This window comes from Convolutriloba macropyga, chromosome 5, assembly GCF_964194025.1.
Source record: "Convolutriloba macropyga chromosome 5, txConMacr16.3, whole genome shotgun sequence".
NCBI classification, from domain to species: Eukaryota; Metazoa; Xenacoelomorpha; order Acoela; family Convolutidae; genus Convolutriloba; species Convolutriloba macropyga.
The window spans coordinates 15,774,776-15,794,418 of record NC_134472.1 but is presented as its reverse complement, the minus strand read 5'-3'; the positions used below and the strand labels follow the sequence as shown (position 1 = coordinate 15,794,418).

At 37.0% G+C, this 19,643-nt stretch overlaps 1 protein-coding gene across 1 annotated transcript; it reads left to right on the top strand.

The window, feature by feature from the left end:
* The first annotated feature begins 4,160 nt into the window (after window positions 1-4,160).
* Window positions 4,161-7,205, top strand: LOC142339164 (1-acylglycerol-3-phosphate O-acyltransferase Pnpla3-like). The gene has a single exon (XM_075388958.1). The coding sequence runs from the start codon at window positions 4,501-4,503 to the stop codon at window positions 6,625-6,627; it is 2,127 nt and encodes a 708-aa protein (XP_075245073.1). The 5' UTR covers window positions 4,161-4,500; the 3' UTR covers window positions 6,628-7,205.
* The last annotated feature ends 12,438 nt before the right edge of the window (window positions 7,206-19,643 follow it).

The window sequence follows — 19,643 nt, the reverse complement described above, 5'->3', positions numbered from 1 at the left end:
TTTAGACGCGCAGCTATAGGACGCTAGTTTTTTTCTATTCATGGACTCTTAAGTAACAATTAATCGGATTGTAAGGCGTGATCTTTATGAAATATTTCCCATTTTTGTTGTTTTTGTGTTAATTACCAGTGAGAATGATTTCAAATTGAGATTTAACCAATGCATCTATCATTTACATGAACATGAGCTCTAATGAGCATAATATATATTGGTTTTTCAGGATGAGTTCATTGTTTTCATTGCCTTGCAATTTTTTTGTAAACTTGATTAACAGCCGCACAGCGATAGCTGGGGCTATTATTGCCCTTCTCTTGGTTTTTTAATTTCTTCGTTGCGAATTTTGTTACGATCATATGACGTCACAACCACTTCAAATCTGATTTTTGTTCATTTGTTCATGCAATTTCAACTGAATTGCGTGCGTGACGTCATTTTTCGCTCCTAGTGGAGCGAGTTTTTTTGTTCATTCGCGTGATTAAATTTTTGGTCACATTTGACTCACCTCGCTCTCAAAAATGACTTCCTCACTTTGAAATTGACTGTTATTTGCTTTAAATCAAAGAGATAAGTTCAAATGGGTATGTGCTACTCTAAATGAAGGTTATTTGAGAGCAGCTAATAGCAGCAAAAACGTGTACCGATTTTTAATCAAAATATAACATATCAGCCTTCAATTAAAAGACAATTTTCTTGGTCTCTGACAGCTTTTTTTCAGACGGCAGGTCTACGAAGCTATTGCGGCTATTTTCTGGCAATCTGCCAGCTATGTTTTGAATTCTTGTTTTTTGCCAGAATTAGTTTTTTTGCGGTCTCCTGACTCAGTATCACTAATAAATTATATTCTATGAGCTTCTACAATTTAAACTAAACCATGTTTTCATCTGATATTAAACTAAACCATGTTTTCATCTGATATCTAATGGCTCTTATGAATTCTGTATATATTTGTTTTTAGAAAATATCAGTGAATTTTTGAAATTTGTCTGTTTTCTTTCTGTCAACATGTAGCTGCGTTTTCAGTACAGTCAGATCAATCTTATTTGCTATGTAAAATAGAATTTAATCTCTATGTCAATCTAATTTATAACTAATGGTTTTAGGCTTTGTTACTACCAGTTTTCGAAAAGAAAATTTGTGATTTTTACTTGTTTAATAGCCGCGTCAGCAATTCCAGGCGGCTATTATTGCGCTCCTATTTTTTAAAACTTTGTCTAACATTTTTTTCGTCTTACCGTGACGTCATTTCTGCTTGTAGGTCAATTTCGTGACTTACCTGACTCCAAAAAAGGTTTCTGAACTAACTTATGGAATTTTATTTTTATGAACATTTACTAGTTTTTGATTTGAAATGTCAATTTTGAGAAAGCTTTCAGGGCCTTTTCTTTATAGACATTGTGTTATAAAATTGACAGTACCCATCCAACCCAAAAAATCTAGTGGTATACTAAAGGGTTTTTAGTCAATCTGTGTGTTTTGTTCCGTTAGTTGGTTCAATTCGTGGAAGGCAACAAGCGTCTATCGCGGCTATGTTCCGGCAATCTGCGGGCTATGTTTGCTAATTGTTAAGGTTCTCTTTTGTTTACTGGACAAGTTATAACATTAATGATAGTTCCAATTGGTGTTTACAGAGTGCGCAATGGAAAATATCTAAAGTTTTTGGTGATTTTTTTTGCTTTTGACGGCTGTGACACTGTTCTCCCGCAGAATTTTTTAGATTTTAATTTTTAACTTGTGTTGGTCGTCCTTTTTGTAGTTCAAGATATTCTGCATGATGAAAGATTATAATGCCTTCTTATAGTTGTATAAATGAACCAATTGTTTGATTTCAGTTTTTATCTCAAGGTTTAAATGACTTGCAGTTTAAATTTCTAAAAAGATTTTTGAAACTACTTTGTTTTCTTGATTTTATCGCTTAGTTTGTCTCTTTTTGACTGGTCTTATCATTTTTTAGTTGAACTATACAACAGATATCTAATGAATAAAGGTTTTGGTTATACGATTTATGGTGTCTCATGGTTTTAATGGTTTCATTACTGCAGTGTCGTAAAATTTCGTGAAATTTTGCGTTTTGTTCGTGTTTGTTTTTTGTAGCCTTGTGACTGTGTCTCACTATGAACAAACCCAATGGGTTTTCTAAACTGTTGCATGATTATCTGTTTCAGTTTTCTGTTTAAAGCCTGTGTTGTGATTTTCGAAAAGGAATTGTCTAAAAAACTCAATGAATTTTTGAGCTTTGCCACTTTTACTGTTATCTTACTTTTGTCAATATTTAGCTAGTGTCTGTAAGGACAGATTACATCCTCTTTCCAGCGAGCTAAAATTCCACCTTTCAATGTGTTATATGTTTTACTAATGGTTTGTTGGCTTTCATACTACGCATTTTCATTTGAAGATTGCTATTTCTCAATATTTGCCCTTTTTTGAGGTTGGCGTTTCGTTTCCTTGCCAGTATCGCTCTAATGGGGAAGTCCTTTTCTTGTTGAAAGAATGGGAATCCGCAATTGGACCTATTTAATGCTTTTGTGGATTGCCTATTGTTTTAACTTCCACGTCACAGTTTTGTTAAATTATTTGATTTCTTAATTTGACCTTTTCGTTCTTTTTGTAGAATTTTTCTGGATAATGACTTTTCTTAATTGCTTCCTCAAGAGTTTTAATTGAAGACGCCTCAATTGCTCCCACAAATGTACCTCAAGAGTAATAAATGAACCTTTTTAACCTTTCAGTTGATTCCTAATGGTTTTAATCACTTAGAAAGTAATGGTTTTCAAAAATGGAAACTTTGATATTTATCTTTTCTGTTTTTGTCGAACTATTCCAGAGTCTCATTTAGGCCAGGTCCCATTACTTTTTTGTGCAGCACAGCTTAATTTGTCTTGTTTATTAGGTTTTATATGATTACATTTTGATTTTGTTTTTGTTTTCTTTTAAGTATAGACATCGACTTTTTGAGATAATTAATGTTTGTTGTTGTTTGAAATTTAAGTTTGTCTTCTTAATGGCAGGTATCATCGGCCATCTAATGTGGCATTGGTTTATTAATGTAGTGTTTTGCTGAATAATGTGTGAATTTTTGATTGTTATCTCTTCCTCATTGTGTAGACAATTTAAGTCAAAAATGTGGATGAGCGGGGTAATAAATTAAAGATATAAATAGAAGCCATTGTGGTTGTCAAATGCTTACTCAAGTTCCTTTATCATTAAATGTTGAATCATTTGACAGGATGTCGTTTGGTGACACGTTTTTGAGGACAAAATGGTTGCTAAGTTCAAACAGCTCTAAGAAGTTTACAATTGTAAGAAGTCATTTCATGCGGCAACTCCATTCTTGCTGATGTGGAAAGTCCATTAAAAACAGTCTCGATGTATTCATCGGCGTTTACGCATTGGTTTTTCATTACCCCTTGATTGCCTCAATTCTCTGCTCCATTGCATAATACGTAAAAGGATAGTTGAAATTTTCCTTATATGGCAATGTTTGGATAGAAGTGGCAAAACACGAGCATAAGGAAATCCGATTTAAGTGTACTCATGTATTTAAATTGAAAACAGATTTCAAATACTAATCGGGTAAATCTACTCTCCGCTTGTAAATGTCTATCGAGACTGCTCTGTTTGTTTAATTGTGATCTTGCCGTTGAAACATAAACTGGAGAGCATTTATTTTTTTAGTTTCTTATTCCACGTGTTAAATTCCAGAGTTTTAAATTGTAAACAACACTTGCGACAATTAGCTATTGGTTTTGTCAATTTAGTGCCAAACAAGTGTCGTTTGAGGGACTGGTTTGACCGACGTCAGTTGGTTTTTGTCAATTGGAGTGAGAAACCAAAATTTGAACTCAATTTTGATTTTGTTCGCCTAAATCTTTCTCTTATATGAGAGTGATTTGTTTGTTTGCACATTTTAATCTCGAAAAGTAATGTTATTGGATGTAAGTGCTGAGGACGCGTGATTTTTTTCTTAATATGGAAACGTTTAAAAGTTGTTCAGTATTTAAATTTCTTCACAGTTGTTTAACATTGACGTAAGTTTCCGTTCTAAAAAGGTGAAATAATTTTATCCTTGATTTTAAATCAAAACCTTTTAGTTGAATTCATAATTTAAATCGAAAATGGGTGTCCTGCACTTGAACCAGTTACTATCCAAAGACACAACAACTCGGTGTTGTTTAACTTGTGACATTCTGCCTTGGTATGACTAAATATAAATATTTGCTGTACCTTGAGAGCATTTGGCTTTCAGTTGATGACCTCAGAAGGAATTTCTGCTTATGTGTGCAATTTACATTGTGAAGGTTAAACAGTTTCAGAGGTGTTCATTGTTGACTTAAAAGCAACACAGTCATGGGAACATTCAGATCAAGAAGTGATTTGACACGATATCTTAATCCAGTTTGAAGAGATCACTAGCAGTCGATCAAAACGCCTTCCTGCAAATAAAGCAACTACTTCAACAAAGGACTTCGTTTACCAATTGACTCAGACATTGTCACACTATAAATGGTGACATCAAGTGAAAATCAAGAAGCCGGCCATGAATGTGGGAATGTTGGAGAACCCGATCTGGGGATACAGCAAGTAGGTGAGACCCCAAATTATCACCTGTCGTTCTCTGGATGTGGCTTCCAGGGATTGTACCACATTGGCGTGGCCTCCTGTATCCAGCGACACGCGCCCTATCTATTTGATGGGAAGGTTGCCGGATGCTCGGCCGGTGGACTTATCGCTGCATGTGCGGTGTGTGAGTGTAAGTTATCTGAAGCCACAAGATGGTCTCTAGACATGGTACGCAAAGCAAGGTCCAGAACTTTCGGACCTTTTCATCCCAGTTTTGACCTGATTGGATTGATGCGAAAGGGCATGGAAAAGTTTCTACCTCCGGACGCGCACTTGAGGTGTAATGGTCGTTTGCATCTATCCTTGACGACGCTGCCAGATCGAAAGAATAAAATTGTGAGCCATTTTAGTTCACGAGAAGAATTAATGAATGCTTTAGTGTGCACGTGTTGGATTCCTTTATTTGCGGGACTAATTCCACCTATTTTTGAAGGTCAGAGATATATCGACGGAGGCTTTACTTGTAATTTGCCACTAATAGATGATAACACTATAACAGTGGCGCCCTTCAGTGGAGCTGCTGATATTTGCCCCTCCGATGACAATCACACTTTCAACTACATCAACGTTACCAACCTCAGAATGGAACTCACTGCCGAAAACGTCACTAGATTTGCCAGAATATTCTACCCTCCGAACACAAATGAAGTGCTGAACGATTTGTGTAAACGTGGATATAATGATGCTTTTAAGTATCTCCAAAACCATAAGCTAATGTCTTGTCAACAGTGTCTTAACTCAAGTGTAACATTGTTCAACCTCGCAAAGTTTCCTAGACGCAAAACCACCGAACAGTTAAAGCGCCAATTAGCTCCAAGCGCACAAAGTTTAGAAGTTGCACCAATTTTGTCGAGAAAGCGCACAAATTCTAGAGAGCAGATTTATATCGGTCGTAGTGTCACACGGTTGACACGGAACTCTCTCAGCAGATCCAGTCACTTGTCAGCGTCGGCTCAAAGCCAAGGCGACGATGATGCGTTCTGCGAAAACTGCCCTGAATGTAGGCGTATGCGTGACGAAGAAAACGCTATCTTGCCCGAACAGATCGTAACATTACTCCAAAATTTCACAATGAACGAATCTTTGTATAACCAAATTTGCGAGTATAAAATAGTCCAATTAATAGGTTTTATAACATTACCTATAAGGTTACCTCTAGAAGCTATCTATGTAACGGGATGTAAGCTATATAACTGGTTGCCATCGGTTTCGGACGATTTTGGGTGGTTCATTTACGCCGTGAATTCGGCGGTCAAAGATTTAATGGAGAAAACTGGAACCAATTTATGTTTCGCAAGACTGCATTTGGAGCTTGTGAACGTTAAAGACGAAGAAGAAGAGAAACCGACCAGTAGACCTGTGAGTTATTGCTCAGTTCACTCGAATCCTGCAAGTCGCAGGTCCTCGATCTCTTTCGAAGCAATGGAACAGTTCCGATCATATACAAGTCGGAATGGATCAACACCCTCTTTACATGATGATTGCGAAACTGCGGACAACCCCAGTTTGACAGCTTCGGGAGATCCGAGGGCCGAACATCGTCGAATGTCTTTTGACCTCACGTTTGGCCTGACAAATATAACATGCCAACCATCAGGAGCGGCAAAGTTGGAATCGATGGACACTTACAGGACTCTGAACTTCCCCGATTCTCAAATTGATGCCCCTAAAATCGTCGTGGAGCTGATGTCGCCGACAGGATCCGAAAGCCATTTTGAAGACAAAAACTGCTCTGAAATTGGTGACGACCAATCAGGTTATAGCTCAACCGATGACGTAATATTTTTTGAGACACCCCACCCGAAAATCGAGGGAGCTGAAAACGCGGTCGAGAGAACTCGTGACCAACGCGGTGATGTGCCTGAGCTGAAAGAAGATGGTTCGGAATCAACCGCCGGAAGTTCATCATTAAGCTATGACGTTGTAAACTGCGAAGGATGTGCCATTTCATCATTAAAGGGTTCAGATATTCGCCCAGAAGAGATTTTAGCAAGTAATTACACAGAATGAAAAACTTGTTGAAGACCTATTTTTGAAAATAAAATACTAATTATATGTGGTATGCGCATCGAACTAATATTTTGACTTGTTTTCTAGATAGTTTTCATAGAACATTAACCACAACACAGTTAATTTATTTTAGAATGAATTTGCCGACATTAGATGTTGACAATTTGCCAATTTGTCATCTAAATCTTGTGCTGTTTCATTGCTCAGGTATATAGTGATATTCCTTTTCCTATTAAGTTTAGTCATTTAAATTTAGATAGTCAAAACTCTCATTCTTTTAAATTTGATCTAATTTGACCTATTTTGTCTAATTTTATATAGAAAGCGTTGTATTTATTAGATTTACTGTTTTATGTCTGAAATCATTTAAATTTCGATCTGTTTCCAAATCTGTGGTGGATGTTTTTTTTATTGGACAATCTTAAATTGTTCGAAAAAAGTGGATAACTGACTGCATCTGTGAAAACGTGATTTTTGATGGAAACAGCTCATAACCTGTGGATTGTTTGTTGAAAATTCTATCTGCATTTTACTGGTTCACTCTCCCAATTTATAAATTCTAAATTTTGATGATGCTGTTTCGAAACTCTTTATGAGGGCCGTATAGCGAAAGAACAAAAATGAGCCAATGACAGGCCCTCTATTATTGTCTGTTTTCTATCACCCTACTAAACCAAATCCCCTGCCACACCCACGCCCAGCTCCCCTGCCACCTACCTACCTCCACCGAAGCTAACCCCCACCTGCCCCTACTTACTTCACCCAACCTAGAACGCTCGCAATGCCACTGATTACATTCTCCCTTTGAGCTTAATAACTGAATTTAAGTGGTGATGGCTTTTGATCCTACAGTCTGCAGTGTCTTAGATCAATCATTAGTCAAGCTTTGTTAACATACATGGCTAATTTCACTAAAATAAAATGACTTCTGCACTCACTTATTAGTTGCTAAAAAACAGACGTTATAGAAATTATTTTTTAGTCCTGTTGGTCTATTTATGCACTTTTTTGTTGAACCGTTTTGTTGCCTGACCTTTTACTACTCAAGCTTTTTTCCTTGATTTTTGTGGGTTAATCTCATTTCATTCAGAGTTTACAGCTGCTTAACTAAATAGCGACAGGTACTACTAAAAGTCAAATGTAATGTCAGCCAAACTTGATTTAATCGTGTAAATTTCAACCTGGATTTGAAAATCCGAGTCATTACAAGGAGGCTCGGAGATGTGTGTTTGCACATAATGTTCCGACCCCACTCAACCCTATTTTCTACTTAACTGTCTACCAAATGCGGAATAGACATAAAACTTACAAAAATTCAAATATTGTTCGAAAATAATTGGTGTGTCCAATTAAAACATTGCTTTGAGCTCAAACCATTAAACGAAGTAAATAATGCTCTATAGAGGAACAATGATGCGTGCCATTAAAAAGAACACGAGGTAAGACAAACAAAAAACAAATAATTAAAAAGCACTGGATCTTGTCCGTTTGTCCCCCCCCCCCCCCCCCCCAATACGTTATGCTCCCCCAGTTAAAGCACGTGTCATTACATGGTAAATTATAATGTAAAAATATGGAACGTTCTTCTGGGGTTTGCAAATAATAGCACGCACTAAGTGGGGGGGGGGGGCACAAACGGAAAAGATCCAAAGCACTAATTAAGACCAATCCTAGATGTCAATCTATTCTATTAACAAAAACTTAATAAAAATGTCAAAATAGCATAATATACAAGCCAAACCAAAAAATTGAATTGTTTTTCAGAGGAAATTATGGGACATGTCTTTATTGAACATAATTAACTTGTAGAACTTAAAAAGAAAAAGAGATAGTTAAAAAATACGTTAATACTTGAAAACAATTAATTTCGAAGTCTTGAAAATACTTAGTTATCAACTGAAATCAATACTGGCTTCATTTATTTCTCCAATGGAAATCATTGAGAACTGTCATTATCCAGATCGTCATACAACTTCAAAGAACAAATACAGGCAAAAATTAAAACCAGTTAATTTCGGAGAAAATGGTGTCCGAAGACTTTCAAATCTTAACCTATTCACTAAAAACATTAAACAAGCAATTTTGTGTTCAAGGCTTAGTGCGATACTTGATTTGTTCGCAATGTGTCAATATGATTTGGTCTCAAAGTCAAAAAAACTATCATATGAATGATGAAAACAAGTGCAGACTAAGCAGACAAGTTCACAACTGACTTGAAAGAGAATGGGACTTTGCTGAGACTACGCTATAACGTGATGAAAACTGACAATTATCAAAAACCAACTAGTTCTTGAAAACAAACTTCTTAACCATAAGTTGGAAGCATGTAAGCATTCAACTAAAAAATTGCAAATATATTAACTTATGCTGCATATTTGAATCCGATTAGACATGGTATTACTGAGACAAAGTAAAGAAACTGCTCAGCAACAACGAAAACAGGCAGAATCTAAAATTTCGCAGTTTTTTGGAAAAATTGTTCCAGCAAAAAATTTGAGTTTTTCGCAAAATTTTGTATATTAATTGGCCGCCATTTGCAACTAAATTTGTTGCCTAAAAGTTAGGTTCAAATTGAAATCGTTCTGGGATATAATTTATATGGAAAAAGGCAAATATAATTATGGAAAAGACAGCGCCCCATCACAGTTCGAATAATTTTTTATAGCAAAATACCTCAATTTGGCCAAAACTGCTATTTCGACTAAAAAGTCATTAAACCAAAAATACATGTTGCATTTGTGATAATTGTCGAATTATATTAGCAAAAGAAACATTAGCTATTAACGGAAAGCCTTGGACAGTTTCACTAGAAGCCCGTTAGATAGCGAAAAAGACCTTAGATCAAATAGACTTAGTCGTGATACTACAAAGAGAACAAATGCTGGCAAAACTCAAGAATTCATGAAAAAACTACGAAAGCTCTGTCTGACCCATGAAAAACTCATTCTATTAAGAAAAAAAACAATATTTATGAATTAGGCTCCATTGAATATAAATGGGACTTCTCATTGATTGAACCTGTTTTTGAGACTAAAGTGGTGCAATTTTTAGAGCCAAAAATCAACTTGAATCCTTTTGCATTGCAAAAATTATGCTTCACTGTTCGTCACTGTTCAAAATTTATCAAAAATTTTTGTAATTTTGATAAATTTTGATTTGATTTAGGAAAGGCCGCCAAATTTTTAGTTCAAGAGTTCTTTCTTAGGAATCGGAGGTATAAATCAGAGGAATCTTTCAAAGCTTCACAATCGATTTCCCTTGTATTGTTGAGCTTTGACGGTTTGGCATCGGTTAACTATCCAATGTCATTGCCATGGTCGCCCGTTCCCAAGTTGAACTTTATATTGCTATTTTTACATTACGTAAAAGAGTGAACATTTTTGCCAGAACATTTTGTGTGCTTTTTTGTGAGGAAATTACAGAAAGATGAGGAAATTTTCACCTCATGGATTTCCTTTCTTGCAATTATCGTTTTCCAATAAAATTTGGATCTATTCTGTTTCACCCCCCACTGTTTTTTGACCCCAGTTACAAATTATATGTTGATATATTGCACGTTACAATGTAAGAAAATAGCACGTGCGCCTGGGGTCAGGGAACATAATAGATCCGAAAATTTTTGTCGCTTTTAGCTTACAATTAACATTTTTAAGCGAGAATTATTGATCATTGACAGTGATATAGGAGCAAGGTCTTCCATCCAACTTTGTAGCATCTGGGTTTCAATTTTGTTGAGCCTCTCTGAGTCCTTATTTTGGTGAATTTCTGAAGCACACAGTATTCAGGCCAAATTTTGTATTCTTCTGTCTTTTCTAATGCAATATTTGGGCCAGTTTAGGTATCCGTGGCAATACAATGATATTTTCCTTGGTATTTTATGAGGAACCGTCGCATTGTTTTTTCATGAATGCAGTAAAATCAACGCTAAAGATTCAATGCTATTCTTTAATAGATGCCAGTCTTCGTTTCAACGTAGGAGCTATATGTGGGCTCAGTGGCCCCTTCCTGCCAATTTTTTCTGTAGTTTCTAGTCTAGTTCCTTTTTGGTCCCATTAGTTACCGTTTTGCCTTTTTAGTCCCATAAATGCATATATTTGTTATTTTGATGCATTTTCCGGTTAATTAACCACATATCAAGTTACACACGAGGCTGTTAAATTTGTTGTTTGAGTAGAACGTGGCATTCTTAGAAAAAAATGATTGTTCTCAACTGATGTTTGGAGCATTTATTGTAATAGTATGTAATCTTTGCCAATGAATACTTCCACACGGTTGTTATCGCCACCGAGAAGTTATCAAACTCAGAGGCGAAGCCGAGGTGTTATGATGACTTCGAGGGCGATAACAACCGCGTGGTATTTTTTTTAAAACTTCTGTTGCGATCATGTTTTTTAGACTACAAGTTTATCAAACTGATTCCATCATTAGACTACGAGTTTATCACCCTTCTTTTATTGCCACTATTTAGTTAGTAACAGTGGCAATAAAAGAGTGTGATAAACTCGTAGTCTCATGCTGAAGTGTTTTTCCAGTGTCGATCGGGCATTAAAATTTATTACACTGGCAGTTTATTTAACTGCTATTATCGCAACAGGTGTTGATTAAAAATGTTGCTTGACTGTTTTTGCACTTTTCTTTTAGAGTTTTCTTTTGATCTCAATTGACCTTATGCTTGACTGCTTGATTTTTGTGTGATCCCATTTGCTTTATTCATAACTTAAGTCTGGTGGAAATGTAAAAGCAATTTAAAGCAAGCCTTAGCTGCATAGAGGTTAAGGTCTCATTCAGGTTTTCGGAGACCAGTGGAGCGAACACATCCCTAGTGCTTTGGAAGTGTACCTTTGAAGTTCGCTAGGCTACACCTCATCTAATATAAATTGCCTCATCAAATGAAACTTTGATTTATCATTTTAAACTATTTTGAAGTTTAACGTGCCGTTTTTCATTGACATTTGTTGCGGTGGACTTTTTATTTTTCTTTAAACTTGGAAATCAATTTTCCTTCTGAGCCTTATCTCAAATGTTTTAGGATCAAATGATTCAAATTCTAACGTTATGGAGTATTTCGAAGATATGACATTTCGTAACGATGAACGCTTCTCAATTGGAATCCGAAATTTGAAATTTCATCTGCTAAATTTTAAACTGAAGGCGATGTATTCACCGTGGTGCGTCATAGCTGCAATGAATTTTTAAGTAAAAGTATTCAAAAATCTGAATTTTTCGTTTAAATGAAATTGTTTGCTTTAAGTGAGTCAAAGCTTTGAAGTGAATGTGCAACTGCATATGGGCAACTGCATATGGGCTTTGCTCCGTAGCTTTGCTCCGTAGCATATGGGCTTTGCTCCGTAGCAAATCTCGCTCGGGTTGTAATTATATTTCGGGTTTATGTGAAAAACATGCTAACTTATTGAAATTTTAATCAATCCTAAAGAGACCGGAGAGGAAGGGCGCTTGGTAGCTTCAAATTAAAAATAGAAAAATTGAGTGTTTGTGGAGACCACATTCGTTTTCGTGGAGACAACAGTTGTTGGGATCAAAGTTGTTTTGTGGGGACCACAGTTGTTTTCACTGAAAGATGATTTGACAATCGTTGAAATTACACAAATTTATTTTCTCTGTGGTAGGTGTTTCTGGATAATACACGCTGGAAAAAACCTCAAGCTTTGTAAATGACATCAGTTCACGTGCATTGTAGCTTTAGAACGACAAATTTGGGTGATCATTACAGAAGTTTCGAAACCCAAAAAGTTCGAGAAAAAAGTTAGAAATTGCAAAATTGGCAAGAGCACATTCGCAAAAATCACAAAAGACGTTTTTCAAAAGACAAGAATTGTTATTTGAAAACTGCCAAGTTGATTATCCCATTGTTTTCGGTTATTTTCAAGTGTTCAACTATGAGCATTTTTTGACAATAAACCAACCGGTTATTTTTTAATCCAGTAGAAAAGAGCAGTGGTAAAATCTTCTTTTCTATAAGCCCTTTTTCTGTTTTTGAATTGATCTGCTATTCGAGTTCCTCATTTTGCAACTGCAAACATTATTGTAAGTCCTGCGGATGCCGAGTTTATTAAACACAACCTTGCAGGTCTCTGCAAGTAGCTTTTAAGCGGGACCATATAATTAAATTTTTAGGACTATTTTTTCCAATTCTTTTCTTGATACGAGTAATGGGGCGTATATACATTCAGAGTCTATTGTTTTCTGTGATATTATGGTTCCTTGTAAAATTTGTTACGGAATATCAGGTGAAATGAATTTTGTAACGTTGTTTTTGGGATTTTTTACCGTGGTTTTCTTTCACCAATTTGTTCGCTATCTTGTGGAATTTGAAAATTCTACTGACCTGTAGTTCATTTTGTAGAATACATACTGTACCACCATGACTTTATTGGGATTTTTCTTCTTTTGGTGGTTGTTCTTTTTCGTCAATTCGTTTCCTAACTCGTAGATTTTGAAATTCATTAAGATTTGTAGTTCATTTTGTACACAATATGCATTGCTACCAAAATATTTTTCAAATTTGTAAAAAGTGAAACTAATTATAATGTAAATTTTGCGCAAACAGATGGTTAAAAATGGGTAAACTCAATCAATGACCCTCCGATTTTGAACAGTCGTCCTTTGTGAAAGTGTTGCATGTTCCTTGAACCCGTAAGCTGATTTAGAGAAAACCTAATGTGACGTTTCCTGATAATTTTCTGGGTAATTTATTTCCTGGCGAGATAAATGACGGTAATCCCGACAGAAACGATGGTTCCTAGTAGTTATTGATTATTTCTCTAATAAAATAATCTGATTTCCGGGAATACTTACGTCAAATAAGCGTTAAAATTTGGATGCTATTCGGGAAAGTATCAGCTAATTAGGGGCAATTCTGGAAGTACCCGGACAAGTGAGAATGAACACAAAAAGATGATTTGAAAACGTCAGAATTTTCTATAACTAATTAAATGAAATCAACCTAAAAATACCATGAAACGAGGGGAAAACCAAAAAAAGTTACCGAGAAAGCGCCAAGATTCATGGCTCCTAGTTGAGGCAAATTACTGTTACTCTAGCAGTATGAACGGCACTCCCTTTAGGAGCTGGTGGGGGTGAAGGCGGGTAATGGTAAAACTACCGTGAAGGCCTCGTCGTTTGTGTGATGCAGACAAAACACCAACATAATCAAAATTTGAGACCCTTGGAAAAAAACGAGATGTTCATTGTTTCATCTTTTGATTTTCAACAAGTAACCACTACGTCTTTGTAAGATTCTGAACTTTATTAGGCAGCCTAGAACGGGAACTAGCGCCCAGATCTCACAATTCGAAAGGTTTTTATTTGGTGGTTCGTTCTTGTTATTTGCCCGTTTATTTGCTCTTCCGGCTCGATCAAAACAGTTAGTGCAACTATTCAATTAATAACTAAATATGTAAGTAACTAATGGAATAATAGTAAATATAACAACAAACAATCAAACTGTACAATGGTAACCCAACTAAAGTAACAGTTTACAGCACTAACTATAATAAACTTAAGAACTACTCAGAGTACTGACTGGTAATCCTTAAGCACAACAAACTTCTACGTTTAGACAAATTCCCACGGAACGATACGATTCTACGCGTTTATCTACCCGCTATAAACGTCGGTAATCCCGCAAACTATCAGAGCCTCTCGCTCACTTGCAACAGCAATCGGTGCTCGATAATGTAACCGCACCGCAAAGACTAATCAGAGCTTCTCGCTCAATCAAATCAGGCAAAACTTAGCCAAATAACTCTAATTCTATAACAGCGACTATTCAGAGCCTCTCGCTCAATCGCTCCGGCGAAGTTAACGCAACGACGCTTAATAACGATTAACAAGAGCCTCTCGCTCAATAATACCGGCAAACTATGCCAAACAATCGATAATTAACTCGTTCGCGATTTGCAACTTCTGCGCCGCGCTTATAGTGTAAGCCGCTTATATACTGAGCCGAGCAAACAGTTTGTTTACTCAAACCAAATAACCGTCATTATTGCACAAGGTTTTCAGCCTTCTATACCACGGTTGGCTACTTCGTTTACATTCCGTAATACCACTGCCGTAATAAGGTGACGTGTTAAATACCAAACTTACTTATTAGATATCAGTCAAGATGGCCGCCAAATTTACATATATGCGAATTCCAGATTTTTCCGTTCTTACGTGCAATTTGTTTACATAGGGGGGTTCCTAGGGTACCGTCCGCACGTCCGCTTGTCCGCTATAGGGTTACGGTCCGGTCACGTCATACGTCCGTAACAAGCAAAAATATCAAAATGGCCGACAAGTCGACTTATACTTAGTTACCTACGAAATATGTGTTTCCGGGTCTTTTGTTTACTTAGGGCGGTTTGGGGGGTATGGTTCGTATTCCGCCTAATCAGGCGTAGGCTCAGGGCCTTATTGCACCCTAGTATGACTAGAGTCCATGAAACTCAAAAATCAGCATTTTCGGATTTTCCCCAAAATTATCACTTTTTTTCCTCATAAGTGTTAATAGCTCCGGACTGGGTAAAGCTGGCACTACCAATCCTGGTTTGTAAATAGCTTAGGGGTGCCCTAAGGTGATGGTGACCCCAGCTTGGTTCAGCCATATCGGCTTCAAAAAATCGGGGGGGGGGTGGACAGATTTTCGGTCCCAACTTGTAAAAATTTTCAGATTTGGCCAAAATTACGAATTTTGTAAAACTCTATTTTCTTTCAGTTATAATAGATGTTAACGAATATAACAAGTTACTACACTACAAAAAGCTCTCTATGACATCCTCGAAGCTTCTTACTCGTGCAGAACGACATTTCCGAACAAAGCTTCGACTATTCACAATTCGCGATGGGAAACTCTACCGAGATGGAAGACGGGTCCTCCATAGCGAAGACGCGCTAGCTACTTTGATTATGGAACACCGGGATAGAAATTACCCTGATCGTTTACAGCTGGAAAGTTTTATCCGCACGAAGTACCACGTCGAGCGGTTACGACAATTCTGCAGGAAGGTGGTGGCGAGCTGTCGGAAGTGCCAACAGCGTGTCGGAGTTCGCAAAACCGGACCTATGGTTCACCTCGACAAGCGGCGGGTAGAACGACTGTGCAAACAATTGGGGATACCTTCTAACGGTACCCACCCGCTTTCTCCAGCTTTCAAAAAGTGAGTATTATAGTATATATCGCGTGCTACGTTTAAATACGATGATAATTAAATAACTGCATCGTTTTAGTTCGGAATCTCTTGACGTCACCCAGTTCCGAATCGAGACTCTGCGTACTGGTCATCATAGGTACAACTGCGTGTGCTCGGCTCTATCAGTAGTACTAACGGGTGCCCGCAACTCTGGCGGAATTATCGAGGACTGGGTGAAACGCCTGCGAAAATCAGGACCAGACCGTTATTTGTTCGACCTCCCCGATGGGGTTCGTTCGAGTGAATCGGTCGAAGACGTTACCGAATTGAGTTCGACCGACCTACGGATGCTTGCCCGGTCATTATCAGCGAATATTTACGTGTATATTAGTTCCCCTGGACAATCAGAGGGTCAATGGGAATGTTACACGGGCACGCACGCTGGCCCATCGGTTCCCGCAATCTACCTTGCATTTTCGGTCACGGACGACGGAACGGGTCATGTTAGCCCGGTGCGGAAAGTTGTCCCGAAACCACAATAAACTAAATTCAAAGGCAAATATACAATACGATAGCTATGGTGATGCGATGATGATGCGATGATGAGATGATGATATTAGTTTAAGTTTAGTCTATACAGTTTTAGTTTGACTCTCTTCCGCCCTCATTATTCTTAGCCATTCCTCCTCCGACTCATTTCCACTATTCGATTCTTCTCCCCTTGCAGCAAACAACCTCCCCTGTGCTATCTGTGACATACGGATCAGCACATGCGCTTCCATGTCTAACGACTTCATCCTCCTCTTTAGTTCCCGGTCTGCTAATTTCCTTTCCCGGCTTGTCACTAACACTTTCATGATTTTAACTCCTCTTCGAACACCTTTATTCATTTTCACGTTCAATACAGTTTACTAGTTTGCAATATTACGAGTCGAATTATGGTGGGTTTTGGTGTTAAGTAAACAACTCAGCAAATTTGCATTATTGTTGGTTCCTCAACAACTCCGTCGGCCTTTGTGTTTATGGTCATCCTAATACGGTTAGTTCAATTTTACAGTCTTTAAGAGAGACGCAGGCAATGAACTGTGAAATGAATGAAAAAATTTTAACAAGAGAATAGGACAGTTTTCCAGATTTTTTAAATTGTGTTTGATTAAATTGATCTTTTTCAGCATCATCTGATCTTTGTACATATTATTGAAATGCAGTTTGAAAATTTGTTTGATCACTCTACAGAACAAAATACATTGACACTTCTGGCAGCAAGTAGCAATCAGTGACAATTTTCAGTCATTTCTTTTTTCTCGTGGGACTTTTGCAATGTTAGGTTGAGCTATCTGGTTGATAAGCTATCACTTTTACATGCCCAAAAACGCGCATTAAATTAGGCTTAATTGCAGATTACAGTGCAAAATCGAGTTACGCGCAAAAAAAATACATAAATCGAGCAGATTTGCGATTCGTAGCGCTCGAAAAAACAATACGTAGCTTGTATCTCAATTTCGCGATTAAAATTTGGACACTTTTGCGAACTCGGGTTGCGCAATTCCTTTAATTATGCTTAATTTTGCTAAGTATCTTTTTTGCAGTATTGTGTTTTCAATGTTTTTACATAGGAAAAACGAAGAAGAGATGCACAGATTGGACAAATTTGCCCGTGACCTTTAGGAGCTGGTGGGGGTGAAGGCGGGTAATGGTAAAACTACCGTGAAGGCCTCGTCGTTTGTGTGATGCAGACAAAACACCAACATAATCAAAATTTGAGACCCTTGGAAAAAAACGAGATGTTCATTGTTTCATCTTTTGATTTTCAACAAGTAACCACTACGTCTTTAAGAGAGACGCAGGCAATGAACTGTGAAATGAATGAAAAAATTTTAACAAGAGAATAGGACAGTTTTCCAGATTTTTTAACTTGTGTTTGATTAAATTGATCTTTTTCAGCATCATCTGATCTTTGTACATATTATTGAAATGCAGTTTGAAAATTTGTTTGATCACTCTACAGAACAAAATACATTGACACTTCTGGCAGCAAGTAGCAATCAGTGACAATTTTCAGTCATTTCTTTTTTCTCGTGGGAAGTTTGCAATGTTAGGTTGAGCTATCTGGTTGATAAGCTATCACTTTTACATGCCCAAAAACGCGCATTAAATTAGGCTTAATTGCAGATTACAGTGCAAAATCAAGTTACGCGCAAAAAAAAACATAAATCGAGCAGATTTGCGATTCGTAGCGCTCGAAAAAACAATACGTAGCTTGTATCTCAATTTCGCGATTAAAATTTGGACACTTTTGCGAACTCGGGTTGCGCAATTCCTTTAATTATGCTTAATTTTGCTAAGTATCTTTTTTGCAGTATTGTGTTTTCAATGCTTTTACATAGGAAAAACGAAGAAGAGATGCACAGATTGGACAAATTTGCCCGTGACCTTTAGGAGCTGGTGGGGGTGAAGGCGGGTAATGGTAAAACTACCGTGAAGGCCTCGTCGTTTGTGTGATGCAGACAAAACACCAACATAATCAAAATTTGAGACCCTTGGAAAAAAACGAGATGTTCATTGTTTCATCTTTTGATTTTCAACAAGTAACCACTACGTCTTTAAGAGAGACGCAGGCAATGAACTGTGAAATGAATGAAAAAATTTTAACAAGAGAATAGGACAGTTTTCCAGATTTTTTAACTTGTGTTTGATTAAATTGATCTTTTTCAGCATCATCTGATCTTTGTACATATTATTGAAATGCAGTTTGAAAATTTGTTTGATCACTCTACAGAACAAAATACATTGACACTTCTGGCAGCAAGTAGCAATCAGTGACAATTTTCAGTCATTTCTTTTTTCTCGTGGGAAGTTTGCAATGTTAGGTTGAGCTATCTGGTTGATAAGCTATCACTTTTACATGCCCAAAAACGCGCATTAAATTAGGCTTAATTGCAGATTACAGTGCAAAATCAAGTTACGCGCAAAAAAAACATAAATCGAGCAGATTTGCGATTCGTAGCGCTCGAAAAAACAATACGTAGCTTGTATCTCAATTTCGCGATTAAAATTTGGACACTTTTGCGAACTCGGGTTGCGCAATTCCTTTAATTATGCTTAATTTTGCTAAGTATCTTTTTTGCAGTATTGTGTTTTCAATGTTTTTACATAGGAAAAACGAAGAAGAGATGCACAGATTGGACAAATTTGCCCGTGACCTTTAGGAGCTGGTGGGGGTGAAGGCGGGTAATGGTAAAACTACCGTGAAGGCCTCGTCGTTTGTGTGATGCAGACAAAACACCAACATAATCAAAATTTGAGACCCTTGGAAAAAAACGAGATGTTCATTGTTTCATCTTTTGATTTTCAACAAGTAACCACTACGTCTTTAAGAGAGACGCAGGCAATGAACTGTGAAATGAATGAAAAAATTTTAACAAGAGAATAGGACAGTTTTCCAGATTTTTTAACTTGTGTTTGATTAAATTGATCTTTTTCAGCATCATCTGATCTTTGTACATATTATTGAAATGCAGTTTGAAAATTTGTTTGATCACTCTACAGAACAAAATACATTGACACTTCTGGCAGCAAGTAGCAATCAGTGACAATTTTCAGTCATTTCTTTTTTCTCGTGGGAAGTTTGCAATGTTAGGTTGAGCTATCTGGTTGATAAGCTATCACTTTTACATGCCCAAAAACGCGCATTAAATTAGGCTTAATTGCAGATTACAGTGCAAAATCAAGTTACGCGCAAAAAAATACATAAATCGAGCAGATTTGCGATTCGTAGCGCTCGAAAAAACAATACGTAGCTTGTATCTCAATTTCGCGATTAAAATTTGGACACTTTTGCGAACTCGGGTTGCGCAATTCCTTTAATTATGCTTAATTTTG

Excerpts from the sequence above, each read along its gene's own strand:
- LOC142339164 (XM_075388958.1), top strand. The coding sequence starts at position 4,501 with ATGGTGACATCAAGTGAAAATCAAGAAGCCGGCCATGAATGTGGGAAT.